General features: G+C 43.7%; 1 protein-coding gene across 1 annotated transcript; it reads right to left on the bottom strand.

The window, feature by feature from the left end:
* Nucleotides 1-186: 186 nt before the first annotated feature.
* LOC6554855 (decaprenyl-diphosphate synthase subunit 1) lies at nt 187-16,526 on the bottom strand. The gene is made up of 8 exons (XM_001981063.3): nt 15,586-16,526; nt 6,584-6,760; nt 6,203-6,342; nt 5,666-5,807; nt 5,030-5,119; nt 2,418-2,549; nt 2,075-2,269; nt 187-1,612 (listed from the first exon to the last, which is right to left on the bottom strand). The coding sequence occupies exons 1-8, from the start codon at nt 15,796-15,798 to the stop codon at nt 1,391-1,393; spliced, it is 1,311 nt and encodes a 436-aa protein (XP_001981099.1). The 5' UTR covers nt 15,799-16,526; the 3' UTR covers nt 187-1,390.
* Nucleotides 16,527-16,659: the final 133 nt, after the last annotated feature.

Below are 16,659 nucleotides of genomic sequence, written 5' to 3'. Positions count from 1 at the left end.
TTATTTGTTTGCCCCAATTTCGGTTTCAGCCATGCCCGTCGCAACATAAGGCACTTTGGCCATGTCCAAAACTATTTCACTAGGTCATTCAGCTGGTTAATTCGTTGCATAGTTACGAACGGAATGTGTAGAGTGCTTTCAGGACCTTTTTCGCTAACACTCGAAAGCAAAATCATCTTCATTTTGTTTGTTTTACAAAATCGAATTTTTATTCATGTCTTTATGTGTACAAATATCGTAATTACAAGTATCAATATCAACATCTGTATCATTATTTTGTCGTTCGCACTCTAAAATATGTGGGTACATCTTCTTCAGCACCCTATTGAATTGATCAACTCGCCAGCAAATTTCTGTATTTTATCTTTCATTTACCTTTCTTTTAGTGTAGAGCGGGCTGTAAAGGAGCCCAAGGATTTTTCATCAAAACTAAACGGACAAAAAAAAAACGAATTTCGCTGACTAACTTAAGTGAGGTTTTGTTCATAAATTAAAATAAAAACTTAGACTAAAAAGAGTTTTAGAACATTTCGAAATGGGGTATGCGGTTTGATTTCGTTTCAAATGTTTTTTAATTACTATTGCAATAGAGGCGGAGAAGAAAGATTTAAAATTAAGACTGGGCAGCATTGTTCCACGTACAATCCTCATTACATTTCTTATAGAACATATTACAATATGCATTTCATGCGCGAATGGTTCAAAATATTTTATTTATTCCAGCTAAGCTACGGGCTTTCCACTTGATTACATGTTTGTGCGGTCAGAAGGGATTTTAAACAGAGTGCAGGCAATGACCATTGAACCATTTAGGCATGAAATGCCCTAAATCAAGATTAATATAAAATAAACCAATTATGCTCCTCGTGCTTCGTACTAAAAATATCGCTCTACACACTCTACACACTTCCTTTGTTGCATTGACTAATAAACATTTTCCTTTATATTCCTTAGATACCTCATTTGGTGCTCGGCTGGCAACCCATTTCAATTCGTTTAGTTGAAGAAATGTTTGTACAATTTTCTCGTTTCTCTTATTGTTGGCTTTTGGCTCATATTTCGCTCTCTATACTCGTACATATAAATAAATTTGTCGAAAAACATTGCATATAAAATTTGTCAAAAATTCATTGAACATCTCGTAATTATGTATGTACAGCGAACGTTGCCGTTTAGTGTGTGTTGATTAGGTTCTTTATGCAATTATTTACAGTGTCAACAACAAATGCCTAAAAACTAAATAATAATTCTTGTTTACAAAGTAGCCCGCCGGCCGAATAGAACTTAATCCAACATCGAGGGGCCTACATAACACTATTATTATTATTATTATTATTATTGCATTACGGGTATGGTAGGTAATATTATGTTAGGGTGCACGGGTGCGGCTCTACTTCATGCGGTTGATGACTAAGTCGGCGACCACCTGGAGGCCCTTCTGGTAGGGCGACTCCGTGAGCTCCTGGGCCAGCCGTATCGCCTCGTTGCAGTGCTTCTTGGCCAGGAACCGGGTCTGTTCCAGACCGTGCGACTTGTGCACCAGCTCGAAGGCTCGCTCCACGTCGCCGGGCTCGCTGAAGCGCCGCATCACCATGGGATTCAGCTCGGGGTACTGGAATGTACGGAAAAGGCATTTTAATTATGCAGGTTATGCAGTCTATGCAGTTTGCAGCTACAGAGCGGCTTTAAACGCACTGCACGCGTGCACAGCTCGCGGAATGCATAGCAAATGGGCATTGGTAATCGGGGGCAATTGAGCATCTGAATTACAGACCCATTGTATCATCTGCGTATCTAGCCAACCACCCACCCACATGACATCATCACACCTTCACCGCCGGCACCAAGCATACATCATCATTGCGACGGCGGGCAATGGATGCATAGCAAATAGAAGTGTGGACAAACCGACATCTCAATCTAGCTCATTTATACACAGAGAGAAATGATTGCAATGCTCTTCGAACATTATGAGATGATGTTAATGATATTTTCTCTGTGCACAAGGAACCAGCTAAGATCTGTTGGCAAGCAAGCTAGGAAGTATCAAGCAGATTCCAGGTGCCGCACTCACCTTTTCGCATGCAAAGAGGACGGGGGCGGTGGCCAGACCCAGTTTCAGATCTGCCGCCGTCGGCTTGCCCATCTGCTCGGTGGAGGAGACGAAGTCCAGCATGTCGTCGACCAGCTGAAAGGCCAAGCCGATGTTGCGTCCGTACTGGAAGGCCACCTCGGCCACGTTGTCGTCGGCCTGGGCAATCACGGCGGTCTGCAGGAGAGCCGGAGAACAGAGGGTTCAAGATCAGTTCAAATTGCAGTGGATTGAGCACAATGGCGCGGTACTGCGTGCAAACTAATTGCCGAATTAAACGGCTGGGTCATCTGCTCGTGCTCGCATGATGGTAATGAATACTCACCGCCTTCAGTGCGTTGGCGATCAGCGATGCGGTCTTCCTGTACGTCTTGGTCAGGTAATGGGCGAAGCGCTCGTTCTCCGTCTCCCTTGAGCCCAGCTGCATGAACTCGCCTTGGACCAAATCGGTCAAGATCTGCAAGGGATTGCGGACAATGCTCCATAAATATGTCACAGTGAATGGTTGGGGTTATGGTTATGGTTATGACTTCAATTGTTCTGGGGTTCCCGCTCGCAGATGAATGGATCATTACGCAATTCGCACACGGTGCTCACCCTACACGGACAACAAAAACGGTTTCATTTCCAGATAAAGAGATCAGAGATATTTCAGTTGTCCACATCGTTTTTGAAATGGATTTCCAGATATAATATTTTAATATCTTTGCTACGCTCGTGTGTGTGTGTCACTTCCGCTTGGCCAAAATCTCGAATGCAAATAGCAAACACAATTGTGCCAAATAGATCTAGCAAACAAGATTTCATTCAGCTCCCCAAAGAAGTTGGATATTTTGGCTATCGCCGCTTCTGTTTGCTCATCAATTCTGTGGCACGCCCTTCGATTCGCCATCGAATAGGCATTTTCATTGATTCGGACAAGAAATTCACAGGCAGTTGTCAAAATCATTGGCAAACAATAGTGGGCGCTGAAAAATGGCGGTTTCCAAGGAGCTCAAGGTGAGGCGGCCATACCAGGCCAATAGTTTCTGGCCAAAACGCCCGGCCAAATTCCGCCGGCCACTGCTGCTGGACGTTCAATGTTAATTAACACTGACAAAAAGCCAACTACAAGTGCGTGAGCTCTAACAACTTGGCCAACAAGTGCATTCGGAGCCACAGAAATTAACACAATGCCGCTTTTCAAGCAGCTTAATGAGACCAAATGCAGCGGAATCGCGGAATCGAGTGCATTTTTTGGAAAAAACTATGATTCAGCCTCGAAACCACTTTGCCAGGCATTTTCTTTTCAATCGCAAGCTTCCGAGTTCGGCGCCAATATGTACCAGCCAGTTATTTTCAGAGACTATACACTGAGGACAATTAAATGTACAGCTTTCTGAGCCAGATATAAATTGTACAACAGAATGTGGGCATTTCCAAGGGCGTTAAAAGTGGTAACTGTTTGGATTAGCCCAAATGGCGGGAATAGTCATAAATTGACTTGATTGAAAGGCAGACGGACATTCTACCCATTTTATAAATGCCATCCGACGTCTTAGAAACCGCTGATTTTATTCAGACACGTGCGCAGCATATTTAATATGAAAAATCTGATAAATATATGCCGAAGATTGTAGATTGCCGTAGATGAAAGAAAGAGGCAAAAAGACGTCTGAACGAGTGACAAAAAGAGTTGAATGAATACAAAGTTTTGCAAATAGAATATGGTTACTAAAGACGTAAATTTCCATAGCTTTTGGTTACCAAACTAGTTGGACAATCTACTAGAAGCTATAGAATATATATGTAAATTTAATTTTGAATATTTGGTCGCACGAACAATTTTGCGTTGGGTCATCCTTAACGCTTCTTCTTGTCCAAATGCTCCGGGCTGTTTTGTTTTTAATGTGCAAATTCTGCAGCCCAGAGAAATTTACATAAATAGTGGGGACCAGTTTGGCTTAGAACTAGTTTCAATACAAATGATCTCACGATCGCGAAGAAAGTTTCATTTCGGCGGGGTCAAAGTGTGTGGAATGCAAATGAGCCACATTATGCGATAGACGCACGGGCATGAATTCGGCCAGATCGGCTTAATGAGATAGACAAATAGTGGCAGATAAGTGTCTGGGCCGCACCTTGGGCCATCTTCAGGCCAATCCTCAAGTGTTACGCTTGTTTTTCGCCGCGAATCGAGAAAACGCCAAATGTGTAACCCAAAAACGTAGGCAAGTTATTGTGTTTGTCTTAGCTATTAACTGGTCGGCAGCTCGATTCGATTGTGTAAATATGCGGGAAGCTGGGAACTTAACTCCATCGCCACGGAAAGTGAAATTGGCAGGTGTGACTAATTTGAAATTTGTAGGAACTACGTGTGTAGGCTGAGTATTTCAGCGGAATGTGGGATTCACAAGGACACAAACACAAAGTTCCTACTCATGAAAAGTGAATGCCGCTTTTTGTGGAGTTTCTCGAACTCTGGCGAAGGGCAAACCTTGGGGAACCAACTTCCAGGGACGCAGGAAGTTTGCAGGCCCATTAAAAGCGGCAACTGGTTTTCGGTTTCCCAACCAACAGAACGAGAAACTTTCATCATTTTAAGACAAACGTTCCCCGAAACTCGACACCTGATGGCATAAAACACTAAAGGCTTGTGTTTATGTACATAAATACTTCCACAGAATCCGGGAGTTTTTAAGCTGGGCAGCCTTTCTAAGTCACTCGCTGAAAATTTGAGTTTGCCCTGGCAATTAACTAGCACTTGGTATCTTCTACAAATGTTTGTTTTAGGTGGTGGGTGCCAAAACTATTCGGCTTTTGGTAGAATTTTAAGCAGTAAAGTTATTTCTGTACAATGATCTTTAAGCTGTAAGCTTTTGGTCTCTTCTTGATGGTATAGTACTCCCAGTTTGACGCCCAGATTAGTCATATCCTTGCAACTGAAAGTTTTCTTACCTGACTCAGCACGATCGTCACATCATCGCTGCGCAGACGAGCTATCATAATCGAGGCAATCGATAAGATATAATCACCAGCCATTGTGACCTGTAAAAGCGACGAGACATGGTCAGAAACAAGCGGCCATAACAAAAGATCGGCCAACACAATCGCTGTAAGACAGTTTTATGTGTTGCAACGTTAACGGCCAACAGCAAGATGGCTTAAAAAAAGGAAAACCCAACCGACATGTGACTAAGATGAGCGCCGATACAATCAGAGGCGAGAAATTTCCGCTTCTTGTGAAGATGCGGATTGGATTAATTTGTGCCTTTTAATTTGAAGTCATGTCGAAAGGGAACTATTTTGGGATCCATTATAAAGTCCGATGAAGAGGCATCACCATCCGACTTTGAGGCCTTTCAAATGATGCAAGAAACATAGATGTTGACAAAGTCAATAAACACTTCAAATCGAAATACGCAACAAATTGATGTCAAAGTCAGGCTTTGGGCCTGAATGATTGCTGTTCGGCTGTTTGGCTGTTTCGGTGCGCGTGTTTGGCTTTGTTTGTTTGGCACTGGCAAACATCGGTGGCACCAATGATGCCACATATGTATATATATATATCGCCTATCGCGGATCGATCTTTACCTTTTTGTGGTTCCAAAGAGCATTCACGCTGGGCTTGCCGCGTCGGAAGTCCGACTGATCGATGACATCGTCGTGGACCAAGCTGGCCGAGTGCACCATCTCCGAAAAGAGGGCGATCTGTCGCTGTTTGTGTACTAATTGGCTGTCAAGGCGATAGGAAGATATATGGTTTGGGATTAGGGCAAAAATCAAAAACTACATGCTTGCAGGGGTATGTGTGATTTCATTTGGTCGGGCTGCGCACATTTCGCAAAACCGTGCTAATCAATTACACTTGTCTACACTCTGAAACATCGGAATAGTCTTCTTCAACTAATAGCAATATTTCGAATACTACTGTACTCAATAAAAACAAGAAGGTTCGTCTTACGCTGGAAATACTACTATGTCTAGTAACAACCATGAGCTTCTTTTGAAAATAATAAAGTTAGCAACAGATGCAGTATGCTTTTATGACTCCCAATATTCTGCTTGTAAAGTCTTCTTATATGGATAATAAATAATAATACTGTAATATTGCTAATCACTCCCACTCACTGTGACTCGTTGTTCAGGTGGTAGTTTATCGCCTTGGCCATCAGCATGGTAACCATGGGTCGCAGAGCCTTCCCCTGGCCATCGAAATAATAGCTGGCGATGGTGTCCAACTCTGGCTGGGATGTGCCCGATTTCAGCAGCTGAAAGAAGATCGTCAGCGGAGTTAGTTAGGTCCATTTTCAGTTTTTTTGGTCGCTCTGTAGATGTGGTCTAAATATGCAAATATTTGTGTTCCGGGACGCGAGAAAAAAATCCCCTAAGCTTGAGGAAAAAACCATCTAATCGATGACGTTCCCAACACCAGCATGGAGCTTCTGACAAAACTCGATTAGTCTAAGACTTGCGGTTTATCATGGGAACTATATTATATTGGGCACTTACATATCTCACATCGTCGTAGAAGTACTTGAGGTCGTCGTCGAGTATGATGTAGGGATCGATCTGGAACTCCCTCACAGGACCGGCTGGCTGTTGTGTGTGGACCGAGCTGTGCTGCCTCAGATTCGCCTTGGAACTTTGGGAGTACTGCAGCGTTTGGCTGCACTTGTGGGAGCTTTGCTGGAAGTTGGGAAAATGGTAGAACGGTTAGCGATTTCGGGTAATAGCTGCAATTACTAACAAAGTGTGAATAATGGATGGAGCAAACAAGTCACTTAACAACTTTCAATTGCGGCTGTGTCACGTCTAACAAGTTTTGCCTTGCCCGCCGGCGTGTTTTCTGTTTTCAGTTAGGCCGAAAAATTAATAACTGGAAAATTGCAGCGGCTACAGTACTGGGCTGTAACCCCCGTAAATGGCCAACTAATTGAAGTCGATTGTTGACGCCCTCGCGCGACTCTTGACCTTGTCGCCAAAATTTGAATTGTTAAAACCACAAATCCTTTTGTTACCGCGACAAAAGAGAGCAACACGCGCTGCTGAATTGTCGTGTGTTTGCGGCCAAAAAGTAGTGCTATTTTCCACACAGAGAAAAAACGTCGACACTTACAAGGCGATTGAACACTCTCTTTATTACAAAGGCGAATAAAAGTGGCATTTTGATTGGGGCAATCAGTTTTCCCCGCTTTGAATCGATTTTCTTTTCAAATTCATTTATGTGCCATTATGCAATGCTTGCACTTGTTTGCTTCTTGTGCAGCCTGTCAACTAGTCAACCAATCAACCAGTCAACCAGTCAGCCTCCCAGTCTGTCAATAAAAAGCCACACATGCTGGCATGATGACATGTAAATTCAATGGAGGTAGCAACTTTTACACCAGCAAATATTTGGCCATTTCGATTGGGTGTCGACGCTGTTTTCGGATTACGCGGTGACCCAGTTGTGGCCATAGAGTCCTGCCACGGGCCAATGACCATCACTTGCCGCCCTTGGCCAGCGATCTTCATCCGCATCTTGTGCAGCATCATCATCATCATCAACAGCGTTGTGAGGAATACACGTGTGGGATTTTGGATGGCAAACTGGTTCGGTTTTGGTGTTCGAAGGGGGCCCACACCACAGCATCGTAAAATACCCAAACAAATTGTTGACCATTGAAAAGAGCTTGTAATGACCCAGTTTCATATTTAATATGTGTCATAAACATCGGAATGGGCTTTGCCTTTTGGCGAGTAGAAAGCGCGCCGTTCGTTCGGGGGCTTATTACAAAATCGACGCATCACAATTTACAGCAGCAGCCGGAAGAAATCCAATTAAATTCGCGTCGCGGTAGCTTTCGTTTTCAATATGTGCGCCAAATTAAAATTAGTTGATCATTTTGCAAAGGCCAAATGTAAGAGAAACAAAGTGAAACACTGCCATTTCTTTGCGTGGAACGTGCAGAAATGCATTTAATTGTGGCCATTTCGAGTTGGCCACAAACGTTGAATGACTTTTAAGCACTGAAAAATGCTTTTCGCAGGTGCCCACGCAAGCCAAACGGATTTTAAGTGCCTCTAAACCCAATGAACTGCTTGCCGTTGGCCACTTGGTCATGTTATGGATGAAGTGCCCGATTTTAAAGCCAGGTCAATGATCTGCGTCTAATTCTGGGTGCCCACTAAGCCTAAGATCTCAGTGAATTTCACTATGCAAACTGGAGTTTTTCAAGCTTTTTGCGTGCACAAAGCCAAAAAGCATTAACATTTGAAATAACCACATAGGAAGTAGACTCTTTCGTTGCACTTGGCTGCTGAAGACGAACCGAGGATTTGGACTCCGTCTGCTCAAAGTGGTTTATTGTGTAACTGGGCAAATATCTGCGAAATAGCGAAGCATCTAGAGAAGTCAAGATGCACATACATATGAACATACTTGGTAAGTCATGGTACGACTTTGATTAATCAGAAATCTCTTCATTGCAACTTTTCAATAAGTGGAGTTCGGGTTTCGAGATTATCTGGAATCGGTTGATAGGGTTAAGCCGCAATTAGCCCGGCGCAAGCGAACTGTGAAAGATATCCAGTTTAACCTCCTTCTGCCCCACATGCAACTGGAGCCACAAAAGAGGAGCCGCAGCAATTGGCAAGCCAACTTTCACATCGGTTCGAAAGGAAATAATAATACCGATCTCTTCGGCAACAATGCGGCAAATAATTTACTTTTATTTGCTCAGTGGCCGGCGGCGCCTCTGCCAATTTTCATTTAAATACGCGCCTTTTCGCAGCCATTAATTTAATTGTGGAAAAATTGCCCCAAATGGGCGCAGTGATCAAAGCAATTGCAGCATTCAGCGGAGTGTGCAAATATCGACAGACAAGTGCCAAGTGCCAAAAACGATCAAATAAAAGTGGAATTTTGGCCCCAGGGCGCTCCCACGACATAATCCTCTCCAGATGTGTACCATCCAATTCAGTCCAAAGCCCAGCCCACTCAGCGTTGCCAACTGAAGATGAAGACAATTAACGGCTGAAAGTATTTAAACACTTTCGAGTGCCAGGCCAACTCGCACTGATTGATGTCTGTTTTGATTGAAAGCCCCACATAAAACCAGGGAAATTGCGACATTTTGCATTGCTTATTGATGGCTTTACGACTCACTTTTGTGCAGAGCCTCCCATTGTGGAGATTTCTGCTCTTGTTTGGCCCGGAATTCGCTCAGTTGCTTTGGGCCATTTGTATGCCGCATCATAGGCCATTTTTATTCAATATGGCAATATGCGTAGCTCGAAAATTACCTTTGCATGTTGCTATTTTAATGGAGGCCGATTTTAAGTACACAAACTGTTAGCACCTGCGACTCGAAAACTATTCAAGTATAGCCAACCACTCACAAATCTGTGCTCACGTCGCGTGGCCAAAGAACATTCAAGTCGTTAGCTACCTTATTTTATGTACAATTTATTCCACTCTAAGGACGCAATTAGCAGAAAACTTAATTGGTTAACAAGCTGTGTTCATATGACAACTGGCTTTACCTTGCTGACATTTTTGATTTAACAACATATAAATGTGAGTCTTAAGGATAAATGCAACTCCTTCGACCTTGGACAGTTCGGCGAGCCCAAAGCGAGCTGTCATCATTTCCCAACAATTTTAATTGCTTCTTTTTCTGGCTGGCCAACAAGAAATACAGCCGCCACGATCGAACATGACAGGCCGTCGGTAGCGGAAGCGGCCAACAGCGGGGTATTGGCCAAATGCGGACACAAGACACGGCCAAGAAAGTGAGCAGCTGAGGGCCGCGAAGACGGGGCTTTGGACTTACTTTCCCTTTTTGTCATCGCTGCGCTGCGGTTGTATTGCCACGGCTGACATAACCAACACTTTTGTGGGCCAACGAGGGGAACAACTCGATGGCGGGAGGCGGTAACGATTGGCTTTGTAATTTCTCCGTTCGATTTTAGCCGCGCGGGAGCTTCTTCATTAGCCAAGTTCGCTGGCAAGTGGTTAACATGCGTGTTAACAACCCAGTCGCACCGCAGGCATCCGAGCTCAAGTGAGTGTGATTGCCAAGTGGCCGAGTGTTTGCCTCCAAACTGGGCAATTTGTATTTGACAAAGTGCTCATCGCGGCATTGAGAACGCTTCTGAATCTGAAATCCCGCCGAGATGCAGCGGCTCGAGTGAATAGCATAATCTGTTGGCATTGTTTGCTAATGTCTCAATTGCACATGCTACAATGCGTCACGGTTTCATTGCGATCGCAAAAGGGCTCATCGGAAACTGTGACAACTGCAATCGATTGGCCAATTGAAGTCTGCAAATCAGCGAGTCAAAAAATAAAGCCAAAAGGCATGGTTGCTCATATGGGAATGCCCAAAAGTCCGAAGTATGTTCGGTTTAATAGAAATAATATTTGAGTTAAATAGGAAAATTGTATCAAGAGCAAATTTATGGAAATGGAAATAAGAGTGGACACCATGAGTGCTGAATTTTCGAACTAATGAGTTGTCCTCCCAAAAGTGGACGCACTGCACAGGATTTTCATCTATTAATTGGTATATATCTACTTGATTTCCGATCCAGTTTAGCTGGCCATTTTCCGCACTCCAGTCTCAGCCATCGAGTCGCACGGAATTCCGCCGTCACTTTGGATATTGCGCAATCGGGATTTACAATTGAAATTAGTGCGTGCTTGTCCAACGCGGCGGCTGCGTGATATTTGCCTATGGAGGCGACTTTAAACGCTGCCAAAGGAATGGCGAATGCGTTTTTAAACGCCTCGACATGCAAGCTATTGTAAAACGCCGAAATAGCCTGTGAAAATCGTTTAATAGCCGAAGTATTTGTTGCCTACCATAATTTTTGAAGGTGTCAGTGTGCAGCTGGTAATTATAACAATCTGTCAAAAGGCAAAAGCACTAAAATGCAGCCAACATTAAGGTTCGCCGAGGAATGGCAAAATGTTTTTGCAGACAAATTGGAAACCAGTTAGTGGTGGAAAACCTGAAAATTCAAGTTTATCCTGCATTGGCGACTTCGGGCGTAAATGAACCCAAAAAATTACATAAAAAGCGCAAACGCAGACAGGAAAAAAACAAATTCCGAAGTGCAACTGCAACTGCGACGCGTGCCGCCAATAAATGCAAATCTAATTTTTCGTTTCAATTTCTGGCCAAGCGATGTCGCAACACGGAATCGTAAAATGTGGAAAGCATTTAACCAAATTCCAATGTTAATCAGGTGAAAACCTTGGCCAATTAATAGGGCTCCGATTGGAAATAGAATGTTGAGCAAACACTCCGAACAAGTAAGGCAATCAGTGTGGGAAGCATATGCAAACGCCGCCCAAGATAGTCAAATTTATGATAATTACTGATAAAACATCAACAATGTAAGCCGAATAGCCGAGAGGCAGGAAAGTCCACCAATGAGCGACATTGATGAAATGCGGGGCTGACAGCTGGCCAGTCTCGATGGGTTTGGTTTTGGCGGGTTATGCAACTTGGTCAAAACTATCCGAAGCAAACTTGCTCCACCGCCCAACACCGCTCCCTTTGCACACAGAGAAAAGGGGGGCAATATCTGTATCTACTGATATTGGTAGTTGGGTAAATATATCTATCTTTGTTGAGTAATCAAACCTTTAGGTTGTGCAGAAGTGTGGGAAAAAATGAAAACTACCATGATGCCTCAATTATTCGTCTGCAATATTTCTTTCGGTGCATTTAGCGGCGCTTCTTTTACGGCTTTCAAATCGAAATCCGAAAATTTGTTGTTAAGGAAAACAACGCCGAAATCATTAACAGTTAACGGACTGGGCGCGAAAGAGATGGAAATGCGGCAGAAAGGCCGAAAAGGCCGAGACCAAAGCAAAACCTAACCGATCCGAACCGAACCCGAAACCAGTTTAGGACAACAGTCCAAAGCGCATGCGTCTTCTGGAATTGGGTCAGCAAGTACGGCCCGAAAAATACCAATACCAAAGCCAGACCTGAGCGATCAAAGAGCCCATTGCAGGTGTGTGTCCGCATGGGACAGGTTGAATGAAAGCCAGGTCAGCAAGCAACCAGTAGCAAGCAATCCGCTTAGGCACATCCACATCCATGCCCACATCCGAAGAGCCAATTAAGCCCCCAGCAAGTGCACATTAAGCACAAATAATATGCGGCTGATAGAGAATTATGCGGGGTCTTTTGGCTTGAACTTCTTCTGGCAGGGCCGGCCACTCGGACAGTGAAAGTGTTTTGCAGAAATACAGAAATACAGAAATGAAGACACCGCCATGAAGACACAAAGGCGGAGATTTACGATATGACCATCTCGTGCATACGACGGATGTATCTTTTAGCATATCTGCCACTTTTGCTGGGCTCTTTCCTACATATTTATGCCCGAGATGATCACTTTCTCACAAGTGGTCAGCGAATATGACTGATTGTGAAATACAAGTTAAAGGAATGCGGGCAGACCCCTTTTAACTGAAAAATACATACAACTTGTTGAGTTTAGTGAATGAAGTGCAAGAAATATGCCTATTCGTTATCTCAACCCGTATGTAGGTTAAGTACTCCAAACCCCGTTTAAATGCCTCTTTTAGTGATATAAGTCAAATCGCAGCTGATTTAATCGAGTATTGACTTCGTGCCCAAAGTTTCTAAAAGTTTCAATGAAAACAGGTTGCGATTCGGTTTCACTTTCTCGAGACCAAACCCTCGCATTCAAATTAAGCGGAAACGCGTTAAAAACGCGGAGAATCGATCGAAATCAATCCACCTCCGTTAAACTATCCAGCCGTTCACAGACTCTCTAATCTAATTGGAGACCGCCACCTTGGGAGTACCAAGCAACCCATCGAATTCACACGCTGGCGTTAAAAGACTTGGCCCAAACGCCAAACGCAAACTCGCGGCTTCGCGACTTAAATCACGCATTTGCAATGAAAGTGATATGCAAATGGTAAATAGTTTTAGGCGGAAGCACTGGAACATATGAAAATGATTTCAAAAATAATTCGATGCAGAGATAACGAATACTTAGAGCTGGCCAATCGGCTGCTTGCCAAAATCGTGTGGCGCATATAGATAAAGAGTCGGACTTCTTTTTCTTTTTGGCCGGTTTCTTTTGGCCAAAACAATGGAGAGCTCGCTCGGCAGCTTGGCAAATGAAATGAAGAAGAAAGTCAAAGAAACCGTTAAAAGTGAATTTCTTCTACGACTGCTATTGCCGACTATTATTAGTTGGCGTTTTTTTGGTTTTGGTTTTTGGTTTTGGCTGCGACGTGCGCTTTCTATTTGCGTTTTGTTTATTGTTTACCTATGATAGATGAACGTATCAGTTTCCAGGTGCTTGTGTTTTGTGGCTGTGTGGATGCCTGTCGGGCACACATCCAATTTGGCGTTGAATGAATTTTTATTCGGCTCCGAAATGAAACAACAAAAGCGTCTTAAACAACTAAAATGCATAAATAATTCGATGACGACAACTGCATACAAAGTTATCAAACTTTTTCGAAATCGGACTGCAAGCATTTATACTGAGTATTGAGTACTGTTACTTACATAAACTACACTTTTATCTTTAAGATGTTTATAAATCTACCAAAAATGTAGCTGGCACATGTGGCTTCTCACATTTTCGGGAGGCAATAGCAAACCTCCAACCTTTCAGAGCAAGGTTTTATTTACGGCTGTCAAAGGTGTGCATTAAGTGAATTAACGAGCACTTAACCTTTTTCATATATAACCAAAAAGCAACCAAAGTGCGCCCTATTAATACAAATAAATATGTTCAAGCCAAGGCTGGCCGCCAAAATAGCCAATGCACAAACTGCATTCAACTCACTGCATTCGCAATGCTAAAGCAATTAAATCAAAGTCGTACTCCCTAACACCACCACCCCCCAGCTAAATGGGCTGGCTTAAATGGCGTGCCATAAAACAATAAACTAAATAGCAAATGTGAGAAACCGATGCACTAATCGCGGCCTATGCATATGTACATGCCTACTCAAGGCATAAGTGAGTAAGTAAGCAATTAAGCCGAAGGCCTAACTAGCCAATTGAATTTTAAGACAATTGCCCGGAGTTCCTTCTGGGTTTTCCCGCCTCACAACAAAGGCACAACAAAGGCTGGAGATGTTTCCCCAAGAAATATGACCTAGGAAGGCAAATAACTCCATAACTCTATAATGAGCTCGGTTATTTACGACCCTTTTGTTGCACTGAGTACGTCACTCATGGGATTTAAAACCCAGGTCTCTAAGATTACATGCATTTAATCGTTTTATTTGTTACAGTACGCTCAGCTTAAAGTGCAATATCAATAAAATAATATTTATATTTAACATCTAAGACAAGGTCGTAAGACAGAGTTATTGGTAAAAATCTTCTGGACTCATGAAGTGTTATTTAAAGTACCTTGCTTATTCCTTAAAGTGTGTTTACTGTATTTTCAATAGTTAATCAGTCGAATGAAATCGCAAAATGCTGATAGTATTCCCCAGACTGATAAGGAGCACCAAATCCGCCTGTTCGACACAATGCAAAACAGAACCCACTTCAGATATTACGTATACGACATGGGGCACAGTGTTGTGGAGAAATAGAGCACAGTTTTGGGGGCACTGGCCCCCCAATCAGCTGTTTATGGGCGCCACAAATAGCGCGAAAATCAACAACGCGGGCGATAAATATTGATAAATACGAGTAATAAACCAGAGCTCGAAATGCAGCCAGCGAAATTGCATAACTCAAAGGAAAAATGCAAAGTGAAAAATGAAAAAGGAAGAAAAACACTACAGACTAGCGACTTGTCAACGATTTAAAATTAATGACAAACTACAGACACACCAGAAAGAGACATAATTATCGGGCCAGAAAGAGAGGCCGATGAAAAACTTCACCTTGCAAAAATGCGGGGAAAAACACATGGAAACGAAGCGGAGAAAAACAGAGGCGTTCGGCAAGTGGTAAAAAAGCCAAGGCACAATAATAAATAAATGCGCCAGCTTCCGCCAACAACAACACTGCAACTGTGGGCGCAACAAGTTGTTTTTCACGCTACTTGCACAAAAGCAACGGCCAACAACCAACGGCCAACGGCCAACTGCCAGCGACCAATTTCACTTTCATTTTCTTTTTGGCTTTGCAGCGAAGAAAAGAAAAGCGGACAGCAAAAGCCAAAGTCACGCAGACGCATTAGCGGCCAAAAGAGTTGGCTTGCAGCCAATGCACTCTGCACTGGCAGAAAAGCAAGCGATAGTTTTAATATCCAATATTTTTAATCCTAGTTTGAATACTGAGGACATAATTCACACTTGCTACTTTAAATTACGAACGTACATAAAGTTAAGTACCCAGTACTGTTAAGAAAGCACTTAAATGTTTCTGTTTATAAAAAGGATCTTGCAAGTTAACCAGAAAATATGTCCTTATATCATTCGTCATTTTATCACTTCAACCATCTGCATCATTTAACAGCTATTTTTTCGCGGTGTAGGCTTCATCCGGCAATGAACTTACCAGCAGATCGGGGTAATCCTTGCCCAAGCTGAAGCTTAATCCGTGGCAGAGTCGCATGGCCTGCTGTTGGACTTTGGGCGGACTGAATAATCCGGTCGCGGTGGATGGGGCTGTATATCCTGGCCGGGATCCGAATAGCTGGTAGAGCAGCTTGTGCGTCTGCTGGCGACGGGAGCCGCAGACGACGCGACCGGAAGTGCTCAAGCAGGCCATTTTGTGGGTTTGATTGTGAGGATTTTAGTGCAGCAGGGCTTATTCGATGGTTTTTGTTGTGGGAAGGGTAGGATGGGTGCAGCTTCTTGATCGAGACACAGGCACAGAATTCAACAGGTGAACAGCATTATAGTGGGTTTTTGGTTATGTTTTTTTTTTTTGCAGGCTCGCAGGATTTTAGAAACGCGCGATTGCGTGGCGATTTCGGGGTGTAGATGGACTGGCGATTTTCGAGGCGACGGCGAAGCGCGGTTTGCTTGCGTTTGGCTTCAGCAGCTCCAGCGAAGTGTTTTCGCTTTTTCTGGATTTTTGAATCGATGCGCGTGCGCGCGGTCAGGTGTGGTGGGTATCCCACCTTCCGACTGTGGTGGAAACGATCGCTCACGAAGGTGAGGTCGGCTCGGCTTGAACTTGAACGGGAATTTCGGTGGCTGAAGCAGCAATGCGGTTTTGCAGTCACTGGAGGTCGAGGTCTGTTTTGGATGACCCCAGTTTGCCTGTGGGTCACACTACTTGCGGGATATATCCGGGACTCAAGCTCTGCTCGCAAAGGTCATACGGCCAGGCCGCCACTACCTTCCGGTTCCGCCAGTATCCTCATGTTCCGCAACAACTGGGCCGCTCAAAGATCCCGATGGAAACGCGTTTTCCGGCCTGGCAAATAGTTTTTATTTAACTCGCACGCAATTTGCACCTTTTCACTACTTTATTTTGACGTAACAGTGCAGAACAGCTGCTGCGAACAGCTGTTTAGGGTTGCAACGTGCGCGGTGACGCAAGGCAGCCGGCTAAACGTATCAGTAAAGGTGGGTAACGTAAGGCGGCAAAGGCTATAACATTAAAACGGAACTGGTCTGTAAT

Source organism: Drosophila erecta, unplaced genomic scaffold (genome assembly GCF_003286155.1).
Source record: "Drosophila erecta strain 14021-0224.00,06,07 unplaced genomic scaffold, DereRS2 tig00000000-arrow-pilon, whole genome shotgun sequence".
NCBI lineage: Eukaryota > Metazoa > Arthropoda > Insecta > Diptera > Drosophilidae > Drosophila > Drosophila erecta.
The sequence above is the reverse complement of the archived record's forward strand: the minus strand, read 5'-3'. Positions and strand labels throughout refer to the sequence as shown.